General features: G+C 55.1%; 1 protein-coding gene across 19 annotated transcripts in view; it reads right to left on the minus strand.

Annotated features, from left to right (window-relative positions):
• The window catches only part of ABLIM2 (actin binding LIM protein family member 2), a 197,721-nt gene that overhangs the window by 135,515 nt on the left and 36,107 nt on the right, over nt 1–26,099 (minus strand). For all 19 annotated transcript variants that reach the window (XM_003816452.4, XM_063603700.1, XM_063603703.1 and 16 more), the window contains exon 2: nt 9,170–9,313. In XM_003816452.4, coding sequence (XP_003816500.2) covers nt 9,170–9,313 — 144 coding nt within the window. The remainder of the gene's footprint in view (nt 1–9,169; nt 9,314–26,099) is intronic.

Here is a 26,099-nt window from a genome sequence, read left to right on the forward strand (position 1 = left end):
GAGGGGACCATCTCCACGTCCCCCAGGCCCGAGGTGCACCCCCCTCCACACACACACCACCACCTGACACAGGCACTGAGGCCTCGGCACACACTTGGGGTGGCTTGCTCAACTCTCGGCGGGCCGGGCTCCTGGGACAGACTCCAGCTCTGGCCCCTGGCCTGGTGGTGAGTGGACTTTCCTTACAGAAGCTTGGGAAAGGGCACTGACCGGGACAAGAGCCAGGCTCTCTTGAGGGGCTGCCCAGCCTCCCACCCTCGCTAGAGTGCCCCCAGCCTCTGTGACCCCGCCAGGGATGGTCCCTGAGCCCCTCCTGTCCTCCAGTGGGCTGTTTCCAGCACTGGGCATACAGATCAGGAAGGGGCTAACGCCTGATCACCTACTGTGTGCTAGACTCTGTGCTGGGGGCCGAAGGTTCCCAGGAGGACAGACCAGGTCCTTGTGGTCGGTGCCTCCAGCCCACCTCTAGGCTTCCCACCCCCTCCCCCACTCCTCTGGGTCTCCATGCCCTCATGGCCCTCGACGCCTGTCTCCCCACAGTGTGAACAAGGCCAGACCTGCAGGAGGAGAGAGCCTGTGGACTCCTGAAAGGGAAGCACTTTGTCTCTTTTCCCAACACACACCCGGCCCAGGAAGCTGAAGCCCTGGAGCTCCATGGAGGGCTGAGGGATCTCTGCCAGGTAGGGAAGGGAACACTCGCCCTCAGGACAACTTGCTGGTCACCACCAGCTCAGAGGCCCCCAGTCCATGTCCTGAGACCTGATCGCATTCCTCCCATAAGCTTCCCCTCCAGTGCCCAGGCCACGTGGAGGCCATGCATGGTTTCAGAGGGAGCAGCCCACAGCCTCCCCTGACCCAGCTGGCCCAGGCCCTCCCTGCTAGAGTCACAGAGGAACCCCCTGCAGCCCCAGCCCCTCTGGCCTGGTCAGTCCTGGGTCCTGCCTGCCGGGTCAATGCAGCTCGCAGCCACCAAGGAAGGGCTTTGAGAAACCATGTAGCCCTCATACATTTTAAACCTGACATCTAAAAGTTTTCATCACAATGTTAATTGCTTGCAAAGGACGTCGTTTCTGCACATTGTGAATATGGGCACCTTTAAAGTTAACTGTTACATCATTTCTTTGAGGGCATCCAGTGGGATATCGAGGCCAAAGCAAGACCCTCAACATTTGCCTACAAAACCCCCAAAGAGCTCTGGGAACAAACTGGCTGGAAGCACCAGAGTGGCTGGAACGCCTGCATTCCAGGGTTTACTTGTTTCCATTTCTCCAAAGAGATGTTAGCTCTTCTGATATGGTGAGACGTCAACCGAGCAGCTTAGATTCCAGATGCCGGAGCTGCTGGGATTCGAATCCCAGCTCTATCCGCGTAGTGTGCTGTGTGTCCCTGGGCAAGTTCCTTAACCTCTCTGGGCCTCCTTGTCCTCATCTAGCACACAGAACCTACTTCAGAGGGGTACACGGCAGCACAGATGAGCATCCCGTGAGCCAGTGCGATGTGAGACCTGAGTCCTGCCTGGCTCAGTGTCGAGGCCCTGGCTGCTGCTCTAATGGCTGCTCCTAAGAGGCCCAAGGCCAGAGATGCTGATTCTGAATTCTGTCTCGAGGTAAAAATGAAAACCCAGAACGAAATCCCGTCTAGATGGTCTGGGAGGGATGAGGGCATGGTGTAAGATGCCTGCACTCGCTCCTCCTGGGCGTTCTGGGGCGTTTATGAGAAACAGCCAAGGACTCCCAGCATCAAAGGGAAGCTCCAGACAGGTGGGCCTCAGCCCTGGGCCAGGGTGCCCTTGCTCTGCACTCCATGCTCTGGCTCATGAAAATCCAGAAGGAAACCTGGGCTGAGGATGAAAATGCTTTGTCCGATCTTGCACCATAGCGTAGACCAAGCAAATACATCCCAACTGGGGAGAAGCAGAGACTTGGGGGCCTCACTTTGGAGCATTATAGTATTCTGATGTCAGCGCCACCTGCCCCAAGACAGTAGCTGGATGGTGACTGGGCTCACAGCACTCATGGCTCTGGCATTTCTGTATTTCTCTATTCTTCTTAAAGACGTGACGGCGTGAGCTGTTCCTTGAAGGAGAAACATGTGGCAGTGGTTCTGGTGCCCCACTCCAGTGCTGTGAGTCCACTCCCGGGAGCACCAGGCAAGTGAGCACGTCCAGCCCCAGCCATTATCTGGGAGGTTGCTGGTCAGATTCTAGCTGTCCTGAGTATGCCAAGGTCACCACAAGGTGGTTAAAACCCAGACCTCTGACTGGGCACGGTGGCTCACGCCCGTAATCCCAACACTTTGGGAGGCTGAGGCAGGCAGATCACGAGGTCAGGAGATCGAGACCATCCTGGCTAACATGGTGAAACCCCGTCTCTACTAAAAATACAAAAAATTATCCGGGCGTGGTGGCGGGCGCCTGTAGTCCTGGCTACTCGGGAGGCTGAGGCAGGAGGATGGCATGAACCTGGGAGGCGGAGCTTGCAGTGATCCGAGATCGCGCCACTGCACTCCAGCCTGGGTGACAGAGTGAGACTCCGTCTCAAAACAAAAAACAAAACAGTAACAACAAAAACCCCAGACCTCTGTCTGCTAAAAATAAAATGTTCAAGTTCCCTGGTCATTTTAGAAATCCTTATGGAGACAACACATTGTTCTTATATTGCATTTTGCAATTTATCAAACTAGCACAGACACTGGCGGGAGGCAGGGCAGGTGGGGGTGATGGGAGCACCATCCTTTGGGCACACGCTGTGTTCATTTATGAGAAACAGGCAGGAGAGGGTGGCGGCTGGGGGGAAAAGATGAATCAACATCACTTTCTGGAATATCATTTGGCACTGACTCTAAGGAATGTGAAAACTTTTCCCACCCTTTGACCCAGCAGTCCTTCTCCTGGGATTGTCCCAAGGAAATGACCACGACTGTCACAGAAATTCAGTTGCAACAATGTTCCCTGCATTATGGGTACAGTAAAATGTTGTAAATAGATGCCTGGGCTTTAGAGTCAGGCAGCCTGGGCTTGAGTCCTTGCTTCTTCCACTTCCCAGCTGTGTGACCTTGACCAAGTTACTTACCCTCTCTGAACCTCAGAGTCCTCATGTGTAAAATAGAGTTAGCAATACTGATCTTGCATGGTGGCTGTAAGAAATCAGTGAGATGAAGGCAGGGTGCGGTGGCTCACAACTGAAATACCAGCACTTTGGGAGGCTGAGGGGGGCGGATCACCTGAGGTCAGGAGTTCGAGACTAGCCTGACCAACATGGAGAAACCTCGACTCTACTAAAAATGCAAAACTAGCTGGGTGTGGTGGTGCATGCCTATAATCCCAGCTACTCGGGAGGCTGCGGCAGGAGAATCACTTGAACCCGGAAGGCGGAGGTTGCGATGGGCCAAGATCGCGCCACTGCACTCCAGCCTGGGCAACAAGAATGAAACTCCATCTCAGGAAAAAAAAAAAAAAAAAAGAAATCAATGAGATGAGGGCTAACAAGCTGATTAGCCCAGTGTCTGCCTGGAAATGATGTTGACATCCAACAGTGCAAGAGTGACGACTACATTTACTGTGGGGCATGCATTGGAAGGAATTTGGGAGGATACTGACATGAATGTGAGGAATCTGCATGGTGAGGAAAGTGCCCACACACTAAATTGAAGCGAACGAATCAGGTATACGGCATGCCTTCACATTTTAAAGAGACTCAGACCAGGGGAAAGCTGGGAGGAATATACACCCAGATGGGAACAGGGACCACCCAAGGTGCTGTCCACCCGCTGCTATTTTTCTATATTGGTGAGTGGAAGACAGAGATGCCAATTCACATCAAAACACAAGAAAACAGAGAACCCCAGGGGCCTAGTGAGCCTTAACCTGGGCGAGGGCTCCAGGGCTGGCCGGGCATCGTGGCTCCGAGTCTTGGCCCAGCCCGGCTCAGGATCCCCTTCTGTGAATAACAGGGGGATGAGGCAGACGTCATCTGAGATTCCTCCTGCCGGGACTTTCACAACTCTGCCATGTGATCTTGACACTCGTGCCCTGTGCGGCTTAGGCTATGCGGAACAAGGAGTGCCCTGGGCCAGGGCCAAGGCCCACCTGTCTAGAGCTTCCCTTTGATGCTGGAGGCCCAGGGCTGTTTCTCATAAACGCCTGGAACGCCCAGGAAGCACGTGTGCAGGCATCTTGCACCATTCCTTCATTCCTCCCAGACCGCCTAGAACAGGCGGCTATTTATAGTCCCAGATGGATGCATCCTCAGGGACAACTCCACCTGCCTTACATGCGCAGCTCACGGGCTCTCCTCCCAGACACACGTCCTTCCCTCCCTGCCTGTTTTCTTGGCTCTTGCTAACATTGTGGACTTGCTCAGTTCCACTTCCAATAGGACCAGAAAATGCCCGCTCTCCCGAGGGCACACATGGGTGTGGCCTCATCTTTTCATCATTGTGTTAACAACAGATCACAGTTAAAACATATTCCCAAAGCACAGAGCTCAGCCACCCTTTGAAGGCCAAGTAAACCAGATTTGTTTTTCCAGGCATTCTGTGCTATGCGTTTGATGTATTTATGTTCTGCATGTATTCCCATTTGTAGAGTAAGGACAGAGCCAGCTGGATCTCAAAGACATCCAGAATGAGACACCTTCACACCCCTCATCCCAGCCGCCATTGGCTCCAGCCTAGGTGCCTGCACCTGCCTCTAGCCTCCTCCCGACTCCCACCCTGGCCTCCCTGCACAAGCAAGCACCCAGAGATCCATGGAAACCTACAAGGATGGAGCAGGACCCTCCTCTGTGTTTCCTTGCTGGTGTCAAAGCCACGGTCTTTGCAGGGATGTAGAGGCTCTATCTCCCTAATCCCCTTGGTCATTCTGCTTCAGCCACATGGGCCTCCTGCTGTTTCCCAAGCCTGCCTGCTTCCGGGTCTCTGCACTGGCTGTTCCCTCTGGTGGGAATGCTCTTCCCTCACTAACTTCCTCACCTCCTTCCACCAGGCTTTGCCCAAAGGTCACCTCCTCCGTGAGGCCCACCCTGACCACCCAGTTTGCATCTTTCCTTCCCTAGCAGGGCTCACTTTCTAGCACATGATGAAATTTGCTTATTTATTCTTTATCATGTTTATTATCTGTCTCCTTGCATTAGAACTGGTCCCTATCCCCATAACAAGATGTCTGTCTTGTTCATGGCTATCTCCCAAATACCCTGAACAGTGCCTGGCACATAGTAGGTGCTCAATAAATAGTTACTGAATGACTTTTACTTAGAAAAACTGGGTTGAGACACCTGCCTAAGATCCACATGAGCTGTGGGTGGCAGAGGTGGAATTCGAATGCCCAAGCCTGGGGCAGCCAAGGACAAGAGGATAATCATATGATTTCACAGATTTTCCCAGGTAAACTGAGGCACAAGTAAGTGCCTGGGTAGTGGGAACCCAACACAGTAGGAGCTCTTGAATTGTCTTCCCTGCTAACAGATCCTGCTTTGGCTCAACTGGTAATGTGCCCACCTGAGGACGGCCATGATTGGGCTAAGTCAGCCACGAGCCCCCCGTTCCTCTTTGCCAGTGGGGGTGAACGTGTGACCGAGTTCTGGCCAATGAGTCATATGGGGAGTCTATGGGGACTTCAGGAAAGGGTTCTCCTCCCTAATGAGAGGGAGGGTTATGCGAGGAGACAGGCTTTGCCTGTGCACATCTCCAGGCTGCATGCCATGCAGTGAGAACGTGATGTTGGAGCAACAGCAGCCATCTGAGACCATGAGGAGAGGCACTGCTGACACGCACAGGGTGCAGTGTGGGAGAGGGAACATTTGGGTATCCACCATGACCCTGGTGAGTTGTTTAATTAGCCAGCCCTGGGGTAGGGGTATGGGGCTACCTCCAGACTTCGTGTTAAGATGACAAATATCCATGTTGGATATTTATGAGTTGGGTCTTCTTTTTATTCATCCCAAAGCTTCATAAGCTGCACTCTCATGAGAGCCTGGAGAGAAGATTAATGCAAGACTGCAAGGTCCTCATGCTTAAACAAGTGCAGCTCATTTGAAAGCTTGCAGGAAATCGTAGTTACTCCGTGCCATTCTCCAGCACAGAGGCCACCCACTGAAGGCAGAGCTTTCCCAGGAGAAGGGGTGGTCACTGCCCTGGCTGCCACATCTGCAGGGCCAACAGGCCTGGCACAGGTGCCTGGCACAGAGTGAGACTCTAACTGGCTGTGGGTGGGTATGTGGTGGATCTTGGCACTGGGCCTGCCCTCAGACCCCTGCTATTGCTGGAGTCCATGGTCACTAATCATCTTGGGTGATGGAGTGTGAGTCCTCAGCCCTGGGTCAGCCTGCCATTGACACTGTCTCATCCCATCACCTGTCGCTGGCGAGGAAGAGGTTATGGTTATTCCCACATCCACTGAAGGAGGCTGAAATGGCCTGCCCACGTGACAGAGGAGGGGGAGCCGGGGCAGTTTCCACCAGCTATGAGTCCGCTGGGTCACAGGAGGTGATGAACTTGACTCGGGTCTGATGCATTTTGCTGCACGCCCAAGGTCTGTGCTTATGGAAATCCTTTCAAATAAAGTGCAAGCTTCCCCTTTGTCTTTGAAAATAGGCTTTTAAAAAGAGGCATCTAATGGATTTTGCTTTCCAGAAATGTGGCAAATGTATCTTTACGGAGAGCTGAAAAAATTGCACCAGCTAAATCCCACGATGCCCTGGAAAGCCCTAATGAAAAGCATGAAATCCACTAGCTGCAGGGAGAGAAAGGCCAGGGTGGAGGCCACCCCTTCTCCCAGGCAATCGCTCCCTGGCGCTGACACGCCCCCTTTGCTTTGCAGCCTGGGCGGGGGATCCCGAGGCTCAGGAAGGCAGGTGGACCACCTGCTTGTTTTTGGAAATGTGGGAGGATGGAGGCCGGCCACACTCACACCCACAGCTCGTGCACTCACTCCCAGAAAACAAATCCTTCCTCGCGTGTGCCGGAGAGCGTGCTGTTCACTTCATTGTTCTTCCAAAGTAGCCCCCAGAACTGCCATCCTGGGGGTGTCCCTGGGTCCCCCCATGAGGACTGGGCTTCACGCTGCCTTTGTCAGGGCAGTGGTATTGGGGTACCTGGGATGCCAGGGTGCTATGGGGAGAATTCACTGAGGGCTGAGCCAGGCTGTGGATGTACAGGGAATCCCTGGATCCAGGTGATTCTTGGGGCATCAAGTGCCCCCAGTGATGTCCCTGATAGTCACCCACGTCCTTGGACAGAGTCTCAGCATCTCTGAAGGTCGGGGCTGGGGTCTGCCTCAGCCCAAGGGGTTCAGGGCACTCCCACTCCTGCCAGAAATGGTGCAGCCCCCTTGGGGTCCCAGGGCCAGTGGAGAGCTGGCTGAGCTCAGCGTCTTCCCTAAGTCACTGACCCCCTGCAGGGCTCCAAGTGCCGCGCTGTGGACTCTGACCTCCTCCAGGGCCAGCGGCACCAGGGTCGGTTCTCAGATGGTCCCCTTTTAGCAGCAGAAGACTCTACACCATTGGTTTTCAAGCTTCCTTTTCAAGCAACAGGACTCTACACACAGTCTTTAGACTGCGCCTGCAGACGTGAACCGGACTAGTGGACAATGTCTGCACTCCGATGGGCAGCACTGGAGACAGCACCTGCTCCCCTCCTGCTCCCACTCACACCCAGGAGACCCTCAAGGCGCCTCCACAGAAACCCAGGAGGGAAGACCCTGGCCCAGGGCTGCAGACACGCCTGGAATGCAAACCCTGGGCAAGCTCCTTGCGCTTCCAGACCTCAATGTCCCTCTTTCTGAAACACAGTCACATGTCTCCCTGGGCTGCTGGCGTCGGGAGGATTCCCTTCCGTCTGGAGCAGCCACGCTTCTGCCAGGCAGATTTCTACTCTCGAGGTTCTAGCCAGCACGCCACCTCCTCTGCGAAGTCCTTTCTGGAGTCTTCGAAATCCTTCCCTGTGGGCATCCCCCCCTACACACATATACTTGGTTTTTACTATAAAAAGCCACCTTTTCAAATCGTATTGCACACCTTACCTAACATTATCTCCCTCAGCAGACAGCGAATGTGTCCATGCTAAAGCCTGCGCCTTCCTGGTCTTTAGAACATTCAAGAGCCTGGCGCACAGCAGGGTCTCCTAGAGCCTTTGCGGAGCGGATGAATGCAGCCCGCAGCCATTGGATGGGGGCCGTGCAACGCCTGATGAAAATCATCATGCTCAATTATCGGCTTGTGGCACATTTCCTAGTTTTGTTTGCCCAGAAAAAAGCAAACCGTCAGCGCACTAGGGTTCATCGAGGGTCGTTATGGTTAAGCGAGTGTGAATCTCCAAATGGCCCAGGGGGCCGTCATACCGAACCCGCAGAAGGCAGGCAGGCACGGGGCCGCACACCGCAGCAGGGATTTGCAGTGTCCTTAATGTGATTCCTTTAAAACTGCAAACTCCTCGGGTCGACATCCATCAAATTGGTTTGATTTGCACATCCCTTCCTCCAGTGCTATTTTTAATCTATTTTTAGAAAATTAGCAACGGCACATGCGTTATCTTTGTATAGGAAGGAGGAACAGGCTGGAGGGAGACTCGGCATGGGCCATCTCCGTTGGCGGGGCCCGGTTGGTGGGGCCTCACGTGATTTTTTTTTGTTTTCCTTTTTTCTCATCTTTTCAGGATGATTGGAATTTAGTAGATTATTTACATTATTGTTTTATAGTCATAGAGAAATTGAAGTGATTTTAGTCTGGAGTAATGGTAGTGTTCACAGTGCTACTTCGGGTGGGGGTCCCTGCGTGCCTGGGATCCAGCAAAGGTCCCGCGTGTCCCCCACTACTGAGTTCATGCGGCTGACCATGACCGTTTATTTACCTGTGTGGCTACAGTGCTCAGGTGGCCACCTTCCTCTGGCCGCAGGACCAGAATTCTCTGAGGCTGGGTGCAGCCACACGAGGACACCCCTAGGGACCTGGACCCTCATCCCCTGACCCTCCCCAATCTGGCGATTTCTCCATCACATCCACAAGTGACAAGGCTATGTTGAAAAGATTCCACTCTCCTCTGAAGATTCTGTATCTGGAGTGTTCTCCAGTATCCCAGGCCCAGGCAGAGCTTCCCAGGAGGCTTTGCGGGCCCAGGATCGCCGCTGGGAGGCCCGTTTCAGGGGCCACACTGCAGGGGACTGGGGGACACTCACCTTTACAGACGAAGCACTTGATGTGGAAGTACTTGTCCTGCACCCGCAGCACCTCGCCCTTGCACACATTTCCACATGTGTTGCACAGGATCGCCGTGCTGGGCGACTTCTCCAGCGGGCTGGGAGCAGCCTGGGGCTGCGACACTGTTGGGAAAGAGAGAAGAGCAGCGTTCAAGGGTGGATGTGTGAGGCACAAAGGTGAGCAAAGCAGGGGTGTGAGGACGCAGAGCTGACCCTCCCAGCGGGCCCCGCACCCACCAGCACGAGCCGCACAGGGCATCGGGGTCGGTCTGTTGTCTCCTTTTGCCTGGGGACCCACAGGAGTCAGATTATGCAGGGGTTAGGGGCCAGAGGGAGAAGGTCATCTGGTCAAGCCCCAGTGTGGGCTCCTGTCTACAGTAGCCCCATGCAGGGAGGGGCCCGTGCTTCTCATCCACATGCACAACTGCGGCAATGAGGCCATCACCTCCCCACCTGGAAGATGGCCCAACCACTGCTGCCTTAACCCGGCACGACCTTACCCTCAGGGGTCTCAGGGACAAGGCACCCCTCTGTGAGCTCAGTAACCCTCAGCAGCAGGGACCAACATCCTCTCTTCTGCCAGTACAGCAGCCACGGTCCTCAGGGGAGCTCACTTCAAATTTCCTCTGGGTCCTGGGACATGGAGCTGAATATTGCTGCGGTCCCCTTAAATCTCCCTTAAAGCCACCACAGTACAGGACATTTAAGGAGTGGATGGATGGACAGGTCAGGATGGATGGTCACAGGGCCTGACTGTGGGGCTCCCGGGGACCGGGCAGGGGGACACATTCCTCATCCCCATCTTCCCAAAGCATCTGCAGAGACCAGCGCCCAGGACAGAGGGCCACGGCCCAGAAGCCTCAGGTCTGCCCTTTGAGGGGCTCCCAGTGGGCATTAGGGATGGCCAGGTGAGCAACAGTGACCACCAGGTGGCCGAGCTGGCATCGCTTTGAAGCTTGAGGAGAAGTTGGTAGATGGAGGTGCAGGATCTGGATGTGGAGCTCTGCCAGGCACAGAGCCAGCCACACAGGACCCGGGCAGGACCCAGCTGCCCGGACAAGTGGAGGCAAGTGCTGGCCTGTGAGAGTGAATCAGCGTGGGGACTGAAGGCTCAGACCCCAGGGCAGGCACAGGCGGTGGGCAGGAAGTTCTGTGGCTAGTGCTGCAGTCGGCAGAACAATGCTCCCAAGATGTCCCCTTTCTAATCCCCGGAACCTGTGCATATGCTTTCTGACATGGCCAGAGGGGCTTGCAGGTGTGACTAAGTTAAGGGCTTCGATGGGATATGATCTGATTGTCTAGCTGAGCCCAACATCATCACGGGGGCCTTAAAATCAGATCATTATGCGGCTGTGGCCAGAGGGAGGCGTGACTGTGGAAGAAGGTCAGGGAGATGACACATTGCTGGCTTTGAAGGCAGAGGAAGGGGCCACAAGCCAAGGAATGTGGGAGCCTTGGGAACTAGAAAAGGCAAGGAAAGGATTCTCCTCCAGAGTCCTCAGAAGAAACCAGCCCTTCTCACACCTTGATTTTAGCCCAGCAAGACCTGGTGGGCACCGTGACCTCTGGAACTGGAAGCTAATAAACTTGTGTTGTATTCAGTTTGTGGTCACTTGTTACAGAAGCCAGGGAAGATAATGCAGTGGTCAACCTGTCAGATAGGTGGGGGACGCAGGGGCTGAGGCACCAAGCCCCTCCCCTCTGCCTTCTGCCAGCCACTCCTTGTTTGGGAGCGAGAGCCACCAACAGCAAGGACCACCCCAGTGCAGCAGCCCAGGGCGGGCTTTCACTCGGCTAGGGCTGCGCCCCATGCCTTCTGCTCATGCCAAGTTCACCCCGAACGATCTCATTGACAGACTGAACACACAGACAATGGCCGGGCCCAGAGAAAGGCAGAGCTCAGACAACACCTGCAGCTGCCGGCCCAGGAGTCAAGTCCGGCCACGGTACCCAGCCGGGAAGCCAGCTGCATGGCAGACTCGCAGGGAGGCGACTACTCTCCCTCGACAACCAGGAGGTTAAACAATAACTCGGTCCCACATGGCCAGGACTTGACTCACAACTGACAGCCGTCCTAACTCGTGCCCCCGCTTTCCAGTTAGGATCATTTGGAGAAAGCTAAATACATCCCTAACCAATCACACGGGACGCCCCCCTTCTGGGAGCCGCCTCCAGTCCCCTGAGGCCGACAGCCTCCATGGGGGCTCACCAGGAGCCATCCTTTCCCCTCAGAGGCTTCCCAACCACTTGCCTGCCCGTGTGGGCAACTCCCTTGCCACAGCGGCTCTGAGAAAGTTGCCTCCACTTGTCCTCACGTCTTCCTTTATTTCCACAGCAGTCTAACGCCAGCTCCCCCTGTCTTGGTCTGGGTTCCCATGAAGCCGGCCTTGAGACCAGGCTGTGGGTGCGATGGTCTATTTCGGGGGCCCCAGGCACCAGGCCAGAGCGAGGAGTGGGAAAGATGAAAGCTGGTGGCAGGTGTGTTGTTGAGCTGCTCCCCATGTGGGAGAGGGAACTCACTGGGGCCATCCAGGAAACCCTGCGTAGCATGTCCCAGCTCATCCCGTGGAAGGAAGGGAGGCCGCGGCACTGGCCCCCCACCGCCTGTCCCCTGAGTGCAAGAGCTGCTCCAAGGCGGAACTCCCAGCCCCCTCTTCTGGTCTGCCTGGCGTATAGGCTGAGTGAGTTTCTGAGGCACAGAGCCAGGGGTGCTGCAGATGCCAGGGCTGGGCAGCCTGCAGGTGATGGGGCATGGCCCACCTGGTTGCAGTCGAAACCACAGGTGGGCCGAGGGATGTGGCACAGGCCCAGAAAACACCTGCCCCCCTTCATTTGAGGGCTAAGCGTATTCACGCACAGACGTACTCACTCACGTATATTTACCCAATTGCTAAATGCCAGCGCTGATTGAGCTCTGAGCCTGGAAGGTCTCCTCATCTCCCTGGTAAAAATCGAGTGACTGCATCTCAGACAGAGGAGGCCATTTCCCCATCCAGTTCCAACCTGCCCCTAAGCGTTCCCAGAACCCCACATCCCGGAAACCACCGATCTGGCCACCCATCCTCGCCTAGGGTCCCTGCCCACGGATGGAACTGTGACAGAACAGCGCAAAGGAGGAACCTGGGTCATGCTGGGGCCACAGGTCTTTCCAGGCCAGGGGTTCCAAACAGACCAAGGGCGGTGGGTGTCAGCTGTCTGGGGATGAGGGAGAGGGGTTGGCCTGGGAAGCAGGCATGGGAAAGGAGATGAATGGCATGAAAAATAACTCAGCACCACCCTGGGCCTGCCTCCGGTTTTGCAAACTGGACGAGGCACAGCCCAGTGAGGGTCCCTGTGGGCTCAGTCTGCAGCCGCTGGAGGCCACCGTGGCCTTTCTCACTCTGGTTGAATCCACAGCAGGCTTGTCCCACGCGCCTTTTGCCTGTGGAGTCATTGTAGAAACCACCTCATCCGTTATTTAATAAAGATGGTGGGGAGGGTACAGCAGGTGAAGGCTTTCTGGGCTGGAATCGAAGCCTCCCAGTGCAGAACGAGGATTAGAATTGTGGACTGAATTTCAAATGGTGCCTCTCTCGGCCACACATGGCCCAGGCCATGGGGGCCCCTGTAGGCTGCCACACGGGTGATGCACCCAGTCCACATCTGAGGCTCAGTCAGAGCTCACAGGGGTGGGGGCCGTGCATCTTCAAGACGCTTATGTTCTCATCTATTGGCAACAAAGAGAAAAATGCACAAGCGTCTCTTCATGATCCGACAAGGGAGAGGTTCACGCTGCTGGAATCTGGCCCAAATCCAGCCTGAGGGAAGTGTCAGCTTCAGATTCCCGGGGGACAGCGCGGGTGGTGGGGTCAGCTGGCCTGGGATGCAGGCTTAGCTGGCCTTCTGCATGCTGTGACCTCAGGTGAGGCCCTGAGACTCCTGGTCTTCTGTCTGTGTGTCTGTCTGTCTCTCCATCCAGGCATCCATCTTCTTCTTGTGTTACCTGGCCCCAAGGATGCCAGGACCATGAGCAATAATGTTCCCATAGCAACCAACCCAGCAAACAACAAGTGCTCAATACACAATTGTGATGGTTATTTTCAAGAACACTGGCCAGACATCACTGTTTCCAGGTGACTGGAAATATACTTGGTCGGGGGTGGCGGGGGTGGGGTGTGGGGGTGAGGGCTGGGGGAAGCTGCTAAGATCATGGATTTGCTTGGAGGCCCCAATCTCACCTGCTGGGGCCGCCTCCGAGGCGTCCGGGGGCTGCAGGGTCATGGAGGAGGCGCTGCCCTCTCGCGATAGGAGATAGACATTGCGCCGTGGGGACGCCGCTGCCTCCATGCAGGTGCCGCTCCTACGGGCTTCCCTCCAGCTGGCCCTTCCTGCCAGGCCCTGGGACCACAGGTAGGTAAGTGGGTATGCGCTTGCCTCCCAAGAGGGTTCATTCCTCACCTGGCTGCAGCTGCCAAATTGTGAGGACGGCTAGGGGGGCAACAGCCAAACCATGCAAAAGCAGGGGCCAAGTGGCATTCTCTGTTCCCCTAAACCTGGCCCAAAGTCAGCCACGTGTTTTACATTAAAAAGAGAAGTTTCAAGTGGTCCTTCAGCAGGTGAATGGATAAACGAGCTGGGGTGTATCCAGACGATGAAATATTATTCACCAACAAAAAGAAGCATGCCATCACACCATGAGAAGGCATGGAGGGACCCTCAAAGAATACTGCTAGCTGGAAGATGCCAGCCTGGAAAGGCTATGCCCTGCAGGATTCCAATTATGTGACATGCTGGAAAAGGCAAAATGAAGGAGACAGTAAGAGGATTGATGGTTGCCAGGGCTGGGATCAACGGAGCACAGGGCGTTTTTAAGGCAGTGACGCTGCTCTGGGCAATACTGTAATGGTGGATCCACAACACTGTACATTTGTCCAAACCCATAGAACCTATAACACTAAGAGTGGCCCCCAATGTAAGGTATGAACTTCGCTTAAGAACACATCAACGTTGGTACAGTTACAACAAATGCACCTCACCAGTGCAAGGTGTTAATCATAGGGAAGACGGGATGGGAGCACATCGGAACTCTCTGTGTCTTATCTAGAAACCAAGAGATGCTCTGAGAAATAAAATCTATCAAAAAATTTAAAAATTCTAGGCCAGGCGCTATGGCTCACGCCTGTAATCCCAGCACTTTGGGAAGCTGAGGCGGGTGGATTACTGAGGTCAGGAGTTTGAGATCAGCATGGCCAACATGGCAAAACCCTGTTTCTACTAAAAATACAAAAATTAGCTGGGTGTGGTGGTACACACCTGTAATCCCAGCTACTCGAGAGGCTGAGGCAGGAGAATCACTTGAAACCCGGGAGGCAGAGGTCGCAGTGAGCCAAGATTGTGCCACAGCACTCCAGCCTGGGTGACAGAATAAGACCCTGTCTCAAAAAAAAAAAAAAAATTTTAAAAAGGAACTAACCACAATTGCGGCAGGTTCATTTCACTGCAGTTTCAAGATTGGCTCCAATAATTTGGCTTAACAAGTCTCTAACTGTGATAATAACATAGAACATAAACTCAAGTGCTAAGATTCTATCACACAGGGGCTGAGAGTATTTAATCCCTCGTGATAATGAAACCCCAGCCTTGGGAAGCCCCACCGGGAATAACAAAAATGATTGCTGGTGTCGTTAACACACAACCTTCACAACAAAGGGACGTGGCTCTCTCAGGAAATCCCCCTGCCTCCCCCTCCAGGCTGGACTCCTGGTCTGCCACCAGCCAGCCAGAATGGGAGCCAGCAGGGTCCGGTTTGGACCCACCATCCAGGGGCAGCGGTGTGACCTTGGTGAATGGATTTAACTCTGCAAAGCCTCAGTTTTCACATCTGTAAATCAGGGCTTGATCTTAGGAGGATGTTTTAAATGTCCATTGAAGTAGAGAAAGCTCCACGTGCAAGGTCTGACAGGTGGCCGTGAACAGTAGCTGTTAGCTGAATCCTCTCCAAGGCTCAGAGACCAGACTTGCAGGCTGCAGGGTGGAGGGGTCAGATCAGGGGTGGCTATCAGAAAGAGGAAAAACGATGACTCTGAGGTCCACTCAAGGTTTCCCAGTCCAGAGCGGGAGTCCACAAGCATTTTCAGGAAAAGGCAAGACAGTAAATACAGTGTAGGCCCTAGGGACACCACAGTGAACACAACAGCCACGGTCCTAGCCCTCGACATTCTCTTGTTTGTTCCATACCATGCCACACAGGAATGGTCAGTCATCCTCATCTCACAGATGAGGATGCCAAGGCTAGGAGATGGTCACACGGCTAAGAGACTGAGGCCCAGCTCAGGTGTGTCCGAGGCTCCTCCTCCCACCCCTTCCATCACCTGCTGGGCTGCAAACCATGTGTTCACTTGTTCAACAGACACGGGAGCAGACGCACTGTCAGGTACTGGGGAGAGAGGTGTGCCATTCAGCACCACACCAGCGTGACAGGCACAGGAAGAGGGACATGCCAGGCCAAAAGGGCATAGGCAGGGGGGCAAACTCCTCTTTCTGTCCAGCGAACCAGCTCTCACGACCCAGACAGCAGAGTTCTCATCATTCCGTGATCTCTGGGAATGTTTTTTCTTCTCTTGAGGCAGGGTCTCGCTCTGTCAACCAGGCTGGAGTGCAGTGGCGCAGTCTCAGCTCACTGCAGCCTCAACCTCCCGGGCTCAAGCCATCCTCCCACCTCAGCCTCCCGAGTAGCTGGGACCACAAGTGTGTGCCACCACGCTCAGCTAATTTTTGTATTTTTTGTAGACACGGGATGTCGCTATCTTGCTCAGGCTGGTCTCACACTCCTGGGCTCAAGTGATCCTCCCATGTCAGCCTCCCAAAGTGCTGGGATTACAGGCGTGAGCCACCGTGCCTGGCTGGGGATTTGCTTGACTGTTTATTTCCGATCTGTGCCCATGGATCTATATTTAGTTCCACCCTTCTCTGAGGGCCCAGTGAACTTTGGACCTCTGAGCATGTATTCCTGGTTTGGCCAAAGACCAGCAGCTGTGCTCGCCTTGTTCTCTTGCTTTCCTCGTTTGCTCTGGAGGTAAATCCACCTTGAGAATCGGCAGGGGACCCCCTTGTGTACTCACACAGGGGAAAACTTGGGGTCCGCCCATGGCAGGGGTTCTCATCGGAGGCCCGCTCCATCCGCCAAGATGATTTCAGAAAGCTCCCCGTCTGCTGTTTGTATCATCCAAACGGCTGGCTTGGGGTTTCCAAATGTCCTAAGGATGTTCTAATAATATTCAGTTTTCTAAGCCTACACACGCACACATGAACTCCAGAGGTCCCGGCTCACCCAGAGCGGGTCACAGGACACACAGTTCCAGCTTCCCTTTCACACCTTTCCTTCTGACCATGGCAACGAGCAGAGAAATACAGAGAGGGGCACAGGGCTGTGTGCAGGCACAGCGGGGAGATGAACCTGTGTACAACCAGGGAGGGCTTCTGGGAGGAGGTGACACGAACTAGAAGCTCAGAGGATGGGCAGGCACCTTCTGGGACAGGAGCAAGCACACATCGCAGTGCTCAGCTCACCTTCATTGCGGCACAGCCCTGACACATGGGTGGCTGCTGTCCACTGGCCTGCCTGCCTCCCCTGGCCTGGAAGCCCTCATGGGCGAGGGCTGTGCCCGAGGGATTTGTCTCCCTAGGGCCAGGTGCTGAGGAGACCAGAGCTGATGCTGGCCCTGTGCTGACGTGTGCTCAGCCAGTCCCTGCCGGGAGACAGGCATGGCTCTCACACACCATGGGGCCACACGCACCCTGTGCCAGCTCTGCCCTGGGGCACAGGGCTTTCTTTGGGCTAATTTTATGAATATGGAATTAAAGCGTACAGGCACGCACACTTTGCATCCTCATGGATCCTGCCACACTGTCTTTTCGGGGACTTACAAACCCCCGCCTGTGCCTTACAGTGTGTCCCCTCCCTCAGGTTCTCACTTTATAGGTCGTGCCTCGGTTTAAGAGCAGGTCCAGGCCTCCCTACTGCCCTGCCCAAGTGTTACTTGTTAGAAAATCATGCCGGATCACAGGCGGGCACTTCCTTCCTAACCTACTTAAGGGCTGGCTGCTAATTATAACCATGAACCGAGGACGCTGCTCTCTGGAGCCGGCCCCGTTCTCACCACGGCCATCACAGCCTGGGCTTGGCAAGGGAGCTCTGCAGGTCCAGACAGGGCGACCCTCTGTTCAATCCCCCATTAAGCAAAGATGCACTGGGCACTCTCTCCTTGCCAAGAGCTAGGCCAGCACGGGGCCGATGTTGGGCAGCCACCGCCCCATCCCCAAGCAGTCACCAGACAGTTCTGGGCACAAGAGCACACAGGAAGCTCATGGTGCCAGTGCTGTGGGACCCCAGGCCCAGGGACACTCCTCCCGGGGCCCACCCAGCTTTATTTCAGTGGTGACATGAGACACCTGCGGGGCGCCCTGGAACGCCCACCAGGAGACGACCTGGCCCTCTTCCAGTTCCCCAGGATTGCAGTCTGGCTTCTCCCGTCTGAGTCCTTGACCTGCCCATGGCCAGACCACGGGTCCCTGAGGACTGCAAACAGCTTGGCTCTGCTTTGGGGTCCTGAGGATGGACGCAGGGCTTGTGCACAGATGTGTGCAGATGAAACTGATTATGGAAAAATACCTCAGGCTCCTGACCTCCACATGCCCCTCTCAGCATCGCTGTCACCCCAAACTACGACCTCCTGGGGTGTCATCCACCCAGGCCCTCAGTGCCCTGCTCAGGGCTGGCCCGGACATCGGCAGCCAAACTCCTCTTTCTGTCCAGCAAACCAGCTCATGAGGGGAATCACTTGAGCCCATGAGCCACTCCTCCTTTCGCGCCTGCCTGCTGCACAGAACACATCCTTTGACATCCATCTCCTCTGTAGGGCCAGTGGGCTCCATGCCTGCTGGGCTCACCTGGAGGCCCAGCCCCCTGCCAGTGCCTGAACCCTAAGATGTGCTTGGGGAACAGGATGAACCTATGCATCTCACTCTGACCCGCAACCACCTTCCCCTCAGCATGCGACAGTAGCATCCAGCCATCTCAGCACCTCCCATGGTGTCCTTCTGGAAGCCTCTGAGCTTATCCCTCTGAGCTCCCCACGGGCTGTCTGAGCAAAGCCCTGTGGCATGCTGCATCTTCAAAGGTGATGATCACAACAACCGTTCTTACATGCTCTCCTACAACACTGTGTCGACCCTTCTCCTATTACCTGATGGGGTCTAAAGCCCCTCACCTTGAACCTGGCTGGACCTCTGCAACTGCTTTGACCAAAAGGATATGACAGAAAAGACACCAGGCAGCTTCCAAGCTGGGTCATCAAATACCCCCAGCTTCTGCCTTGCTTTCTTAGGATGCTCATTCTGGGAACCCGGCAGCCATGCTGGGACGAAGCTCAAACCACTCCACGCTGTGACCACGCATGGAGCCCACATGCCGCTATTCTGGCAGAAGGACCACAGAAGTCCCCACGGATGGCCAGCAAGAAGTTTCAGCAAAGACGCCTGTGGAGGATTCTGGCTCCCAGCTCTTGAGTCACTCTCAGCCTTTGGGTCAGCCCAGTGAAACCACAGACATTGTGGAGAGGAGACAAGGCATACCCACTGTGCCCTTTCTGAATGGCAGCCCCTCCCAACCCGTGAATGTAACAGGATGTTTGTCTTATGTCACTGAGGCTTGGGGTGGTTTGTTAGGCAGCCATTGAAAACCAGAATGCCACCACAGTGATGGCCCCAGACATCAAAAGACCTCTTTGCAAAGCTTTTGCTCACATCGTTTCTATGCAGCTCTCTCTGTGCATGCCCCCCAAGGGCAGGAACCCCATCCCACCCTGCTGAGAAGCTCCCCCTCCAAACCCAAGGCTGGCCACCTCCTCCTCACTCTCCGATCCCACTTCTGCTATCCACACATGGGCTTACACAAGATGCCCAGGAACGGGTTCTCTAAATCCGTGGGTTTCCACTTGGGGACCCTGGGGATTTTGCAAGGGGTCTGTAAATGCATTTGCGCACCATGATTGTCTGCAGACAAATGGCTCGATCTATGTTGCACATCCGGGGACTATGGTTTTCAGTTGTAGGTAGATGCTCAAGGGATTTTTAAAAAATGAAGGCTGCTAGAAAGTGTTACAAAATCCCCAGGTGCCTTTGTTACTGAATAGTTCTTAAGCAATATAATGATTGGATATAGCACGAGGATGTGAGTTCATTGAGAAAGGGGTCTTCACTCTCTGGAAGGTTAGGTGGCTCATAACACAGATCACAGCAGCTTCCCTGCTCTGGAGAAACAACTCCAAAAAAATACTAGGTTCCAAACTGTTCCTGATCTAATTTCTGGAACTTGCCCACCAAGCAAAAAGTTAGGTTTGATGAGGATAGCAGTTTATAGTTTACAAATAAGCCTTACGCATTTTATCTCTGCTCATACAAAAACTCCCTGGTATAGACAGTAGGAGAGGGGACTCAGTGGCGACGCCTGGTCTCCTCACCATCTCTGCACAGCCTGGCTCCAGACCTCTCTAGAGACAGTAAAGTCACTTTCTCCACAGCCAAAGTCCCAAGAGGAGGCACTTGCCGTTTTGATCCAAGAAGGGAAATGCCCTTCAAATCCTGGCGTGACCTTGCCTGGAATCTTCACAGCCACTCTTGGAGGTAGATATTCTTTTGCCCATTTGGCAGAGTTGGAAGCTTAGAGAGGTTTAGTGACCAGCCCAAAGCCACACGGTGAGGAGTGGCAGAGCAAGGATTCAAGCCCAAGTCTGCCTTTCTTCAGCTACCTATTTCCAAAGAAAGCTGCTACTAACCGATTTGCAGCCCACTGCCCCTGCCCACTGCAAGTCACACCTACAGACTCCACCCACCACAGACTCCACCCACAGCAGATTCTCCCGCTTCAGGATCCACTCACCAGACTCCACCCACTGCAGACTCCACCTACCACAGGCTCCACGCACTGACTCCACCCACTGCAGACTCCACCCACTGCAGACTCCACCCACTGCAGACTCCACCTACCACAGGCTCTACTAAGACTCCACCCACCAGAGGCTCCACCCCCAGCAGACTCCACTCACTGCAGTGCCACCACTGCAGCCTTCCTTCCTCTCAGCCTTGCCTGGGATCCACCAACCTTTCCTCTGGCCCCAAAGACTGCTTCTTCTCCCATATCCTGTGATCATCATTCTCCTAGGCTCGACCGAGAAGACCTAACCGTACTGGGATGACTTTATTATCTCCTGGGCATGTTTCCAGAAGCCAGCTCCGCTTACTCTAAATTCAAGCAGGGTGTCCTGGCCAATTCCCATGTGGGCCTCTCTCCTATCCCCCCACGCAGCATCCTGTTGGCCCAGCTGCTCACCGTGGGAAGAGATGATGGGTTGTCCCCACCCCAGTGATCAACTGTAAAGCTCAGGACAGTTCAAGGGAATCAAGCCTCACATTCTCTGGGCTTCATGCAGGACATCACAGCCAAACACAGCCCCAGGAAGAGGAGCCCTGGTGATTTTCAGAGGCCTGTGTTATGATCCAGGCCAGCCCTGCTAGCTCCAGGCCACATGCTCCCAGGAAAGTCATCACCTCTGGAGCCTCTCCCTGCCATCTGCGCAGGAAGGCTGTGGCTGTACTGAGCTTTTGGTGATGTGGTGAGAATCAGAGGCCGAGGCTGGACCCTGAGCCCAGCACACAGCATGAGCTCAACACACCCCAGGGCTTAGGGATCCTTGCGCACTGACTGCCATCTGGGGAGACGCCAGAGGACAGTTCCAGAAGAGCACTCCACACTCATGTCTAGAGGCCCTTGAGAGCTCAGGCAGGAGCTGGCCCCATGAGACTTGTCCTCCAATCCCACAGGGTTGTAGGGAGGCCTCTGTCTTGCTGGAAAACTTGGGGTAGGTCCCTTTTCCCTCCAGCCCAGTTTCTAATCTGAGTCGGCCTCACTGTGAGGGGGCCGTCAGCATGATGGAGTCTCCAAGACAAGCTCTCCAAGTTAGCAAGGTGGCAAGATCTGGGAGAGTGGCCTCAAGCACAAGCTGCACCCCTCTGCTTGGGTCCCTCCCCCATTCAAGAACCTTCCATGGCTCCCCACAGAACACAGCCCAGCCCCTAAACCAGCACTCTAAGCCTGGTACCCACCTGGTTCCCTGACTTCCTCACTGCCCTCTGATCCCACACTCTTTCCCAAAGTTGTCCTCGATAGTCCTGGCACCAGCCTGGGCTCCCACCATTCCTGCTCCGGGGAGCACTGTGTGCCCATCTCACCTGGGAAGACCCTACTTGTCCTTCCAGGCCCACGTCAAATGCCCCCTCTGTACCGACAGCGTATTCACAGACAATGATTCACTCTTCTGCTGAGCTCTGCACTGGAGGCTTCAGGACCTAAGCGCCCTTCTTTGCACCCTAACTTTAAGAAAATTGTCCTTATTTTACAGATGCAAAAGCTCACCAGGTGAGGGGATCTGTCTGTTGTCCACCTGGGCCCACTGATGGGGTGACCTTGAGCAAGTCAGGGCACCTCTCTGAAACAGGACGAGCCTCTGGCTTTGTCTACAGTCCCATGGTGCCAGGGATCCCCTAGAGACCTGTGCTGGGCCTGGGGAACAAGTGGCCCAGCAAGCCTCAGGCTGTCCCAGGACACTTTTGTCCTGGCACGATCACTGGTCTCAAACGTGTCTCAGGGTGGGGTGTGGGGCTGAAGAGAGCCCCAATCTCACTTCTGAGGTGAGGTGAGTTGGGGATGCTGGGTATGGAAGGATCTAGAAGCCCAAAGGAGGCTGGAGAGGGCGTGTAGTCTTGTGGCACAGGTCTCGGACTTCCTTCTTTTTTTTTTTTTTTTGAGACAGAGTCTCGCTCTGTTGCCCAGGCTGGAGTGCAGTGGCATGATCTTGGCTCACTGCAACCTCCGCTTCATGGGTTCAAGTGATTTGCCTCCCTTAGCCTCCTGAGTAGCTGGGATTATAGGCGCGTGCCACCACACCGGGATAATTTTTGTATTTCTAGTAGAGATGGGGTTTCACCATGTTGGTCAGGCTGGTCTTGAACGCCTGACCTCATGATCCGCCCACCTGGGTCTCCCAAAGTGCTGGGATTATAGGCGTGAGCCACCGTACCCAGACTGGGCTTCCTTCTTACTAAACAATCTTAAAATCACCAAAGAAAATGATTCCATTTTCTTGATACTTTGCACAGTGCTGCAAATAACAGTGACACTGTCTTTTAAAAAACAAACAAACAATCAAACAAACAATTTCCTCTTGGGCCCTGGCTCCAGAGGGCTTGGTTGCTTGGACCCTTTGTGAAGTTGGGGCTTTTGCGAGGCTGAAACTCCACTAGCCCGGAGTGAGCCTAAGGGGTCAGGGGAGGGGTTCCCAGCCCAGTGGGAAGAGCAGACCCTTCGCCTCCACTCAGATCTGGGGTGCGTGCTCAAGTCCTGCGGGTGGAGGTGTCCTACAGCTCCTTCCGGCATGAAAGCCCTGTGATTTCCCTGTTTTGAGGCAGGGGTCCATGAGGACAAAGTCACTCTTGGCCACAAATAGGCTCTGTTCACAGAGCGACAGGCACAGACGTCGGGCGGCAGGGTCCCTGGCGGCCCCCAGAGCCCGAGAGGAGCCTCTCCTATAGGAGGCAGGAAGAGAAAAACAGCCCAGCGGCCACGCTGCCCCTTCCTCCCAGAAGAGGACGTGGCAGGAAGCAAGAGCGGTGCCAGCAGGGAGCTCGAGCCATCTCTGTGGGCTGAACCGGGACCCCCAGATGCCCATGTTGAAGTCCTAACCCCCGGACCTTGGCAAGTGACTGTGTTCGGAGACGGGGCCTTCAAAGGTGTCGTTATGGTAAAGCAAGGTGATCTGGAGGGTGGGTCCTCATCCAGTCTGACTGGTGTCAGAAAAAGGGGAAATGTGGACACAGAGACAACCCCAGACAATCCCCCGTCTGTGTGTTTTGTCGTGGCAGCATGGGAGACCAGAGGGAACCCGACATGAAGACGCGGGAGAAGATGGCGACTTAGATGCCAGGAGAGGGGCCCTGGGACGGGTCCTTCCTTGCAGCCTCAGAAGGAGCCAGCCCTGCCCGCACCTTGATCTGGGACTTCTGGCCTCCAGAAGTGTGGGAGGATGCACATCTGCCAGTCCAGCCCCCATCTGTGTACTCTGTCGTGGGAGCATGGGAAACCAGCAGGAGCACTTCTCAGCTTACAGTGCAGGTCCGTCCTGATGAACCCGGGGCAAGCTCGTGACATCACTAAGTTGAGACTTCACTGACTGCACCTAACCTAGCGACCATCACAGCTCAGCCCAGCCTACCGGAAACATGCTCAGAACACCTACGCCAGCCTACAGCTGGGCACACACATCTAACGCAAAGCCTGTTTTATAATACAATGTTGACCGTCTCACGTAAGAGTACTGTACCGCAGATTGCTAGCTCAGAGAAAGATCGAAATTCAAAATTCAAAGTATGGTTTCTACTGAATGCATATTGTTTTTGCAACATTATAAAATCAAAAAACGATAGTCCAACCATGGTAAGTGGGGGCCTGTCCACACGCCATCCCTGCAGGCGGGAAGAGCCAGAGCTGGCCTCAGAGCCCAGCTGGGGACTGGCTGACTCCCTGGTCACTTCCCCGAGCCTGTTTTCCATCTGCAAAGTGGGACACTGATCCTACCCAAGGCTGGGCTTTTGGAGAACGGTGATGTGATGGTGACCACACGGGGCTGGCAGGAGTTTGTGTGAGTGTCAGGTGGGGGCTTCCTTCTAGGGGCAGAGCTGGGAAAGACGGTACTGGGCAGCCACCCCTGCTCAGGCTGGCTGTGAGCTCCGGGCAGACGCCAGCCCAGCTCCTGCTGCTTCCAGGACTCTCCAGGCCTCCAGTCGCTGGCCCAGGCGCCCCCGGCACCCACATTCCTGGAGGGTGTTATTCCATCACCAGAAGAGTGCAGCCGTTCCAGAGCGAGGAGCATCTGAGGAGCTCATGGGAGGTGTCCCGGAGGGTCAGGGCTCAGAACATGTACACTGACTCCCCTGCCACCCCCCACACAGAGGCAGACAGGGCGGCCCAGCCCAGGTCACACAGCAAGTCTGTGGCCAGGCCAACACCAAGGCTCGGGTCTGCAGGCTCCCAGCCCAGGGCTTGTCCCCCAGGGTCTCATTGCCTTGAGCCAGAGTGGCCACGCTGGTCCAACAGGTGACCTCCTCTAGGCCTTCAGCGTACAGCAGATGCCCAGTGAATATTTCTCAAATCTAATAGGAAACAGGAAATGCGCTGAGTGACCGCAGGGCACTGTCCAGTGGATGGGGGGGTGATGATGAATAACCCGTGTCACATCATCTTTCAGTTCCTGTGTCCAGGCAAACACCAGGGACTGCACTCAGCACCTCCACCCACAACCCAGGTCACAGAGCTGCAAATGGCAAAACCACACAGTTGGGCACCGGACCCAGACCTGCCCAGACCTCAAGCCAGCTCTCAACTCCCTCTCTGGGAGGAGCTGAGGGGCTGAGCTAGTCCCACCAGGGACCCCACTCTCTCTCCAGGCAGCTGCTGTGGTACATGTCCCCAGTGCAGGGACCTGGCAGGCTAGGGGACCTGACAATATGCCCCCAAGCATATACTGGCCACACCTCAGCTGCAACCCACTCCTCCCCAGGCCTTTGAAGATGGGGCCACAGCCTTGACCTGGAGACACCACACCAGCCTGGATGGGGAGTCTGGCTGCCCCCTGTGCATCTCCATCATATCCGAATGGCCTGGTAAGGATGGCCACAGAGAGCTGGAGAGGTCCCCCACTTTGTCCTCGGCTCCCATCCTCCATTTCCCAGGGGACACCCTCTGTCCTGGTCCGTGTGGGCTGCCAGAACAATACCAGATGTGGTGGCTTAAAAGACTGACACTTATCTCCCACAGTTCTGGAGCCTAAGAGTCTGATATTAGGGCAGCAGCATGCTCGGTCCCTGGTGAGGGCTCCCTTCCTGGCTTGCAGACAGCCGCCTTCTTACTGTGTCCTCACAAGGCAGAGAGCGCGCTCTGGGCAGGAGTCCCATCATGAGGACCCCACCCTCACGACCTCATCTAAACCCCATCACCTCCCCAAGGCCCCTCCTCCAAATACCGTCACCCTGGGGGTTTGGGCTTCCAAGTGTGAATGCTAGGGGAACATGAACATTCACTTCTTAACACCATCCACTGTCAGACCCTACATGGTACTTATCACTTCAGTTCACTTGCCACTTCAGTCCACTTGCCACTTTAGTCTACTTGCCACTTTAGTTCTTTTCATCCTGCACAGCTGGGACCTGTCCTCTCTTCACCATTTATGGATGGGCAAACAGAGGTTCCAAGCAGGAATGCACCTCCCCAGGCCACTGGGACCCAGGCCTCTCTGACCCTGGCCTTTTCCACCATGCCCCACCACGTGGATGAGGGGATGGGAGAGGGAGAGGGGTGAGGGGCAAACCAGCCCTAGGGGTGGCAAATCTGTCTGGGACCTGACCAGTGTGGGACGTCTTCCCGGAGGCCGTGCCTGCCTCCCCTGGCGTTCCCACTCTGCAAGCCTCCTTCCTATCTGCTGCTGCTCTTCCTGGCATGAAGCAGTCCCCTGTGCGTGGTTAATGCCCTCAAAGCCCAGCACTGTGTCCCAGCACTGCTGGAGGAAGACCTCTTTGCCCGGGTCTGGACTCCTTAATCCTAATTGCGGTCCTCAGAGCATTCTTCCCTGGCAGCTGGTGCCCCTTACTTGGGGTCTCTAATCCCTGCCTGGCCCTCCCCTGTGCAGGCATGGTGTGGGCACAACAGCACCAGCCCCATCTCCAACTGGCATGAGAGGCATTGTCACCCTCAGGCTGCAGGCAAGGGAACCCCAGCTCAGAGATGCTCAGTAACCTGTCTAGATCACACAGCCTTCAACTG

Source organism: Pan paniscus, chromosome 3 (genome assembly GCF_029289425.2).
Source record: "Pan paniscus chromosome 3, NHGRI_mPanPan1-v2.0_pri, whole genome shotgun sequence".
Taxonomy (NCBI): Eukaryota; Metazoa; Chordata; class Mammalia; order Primates; family Hominidae; genus Pan; species Pan paniscus.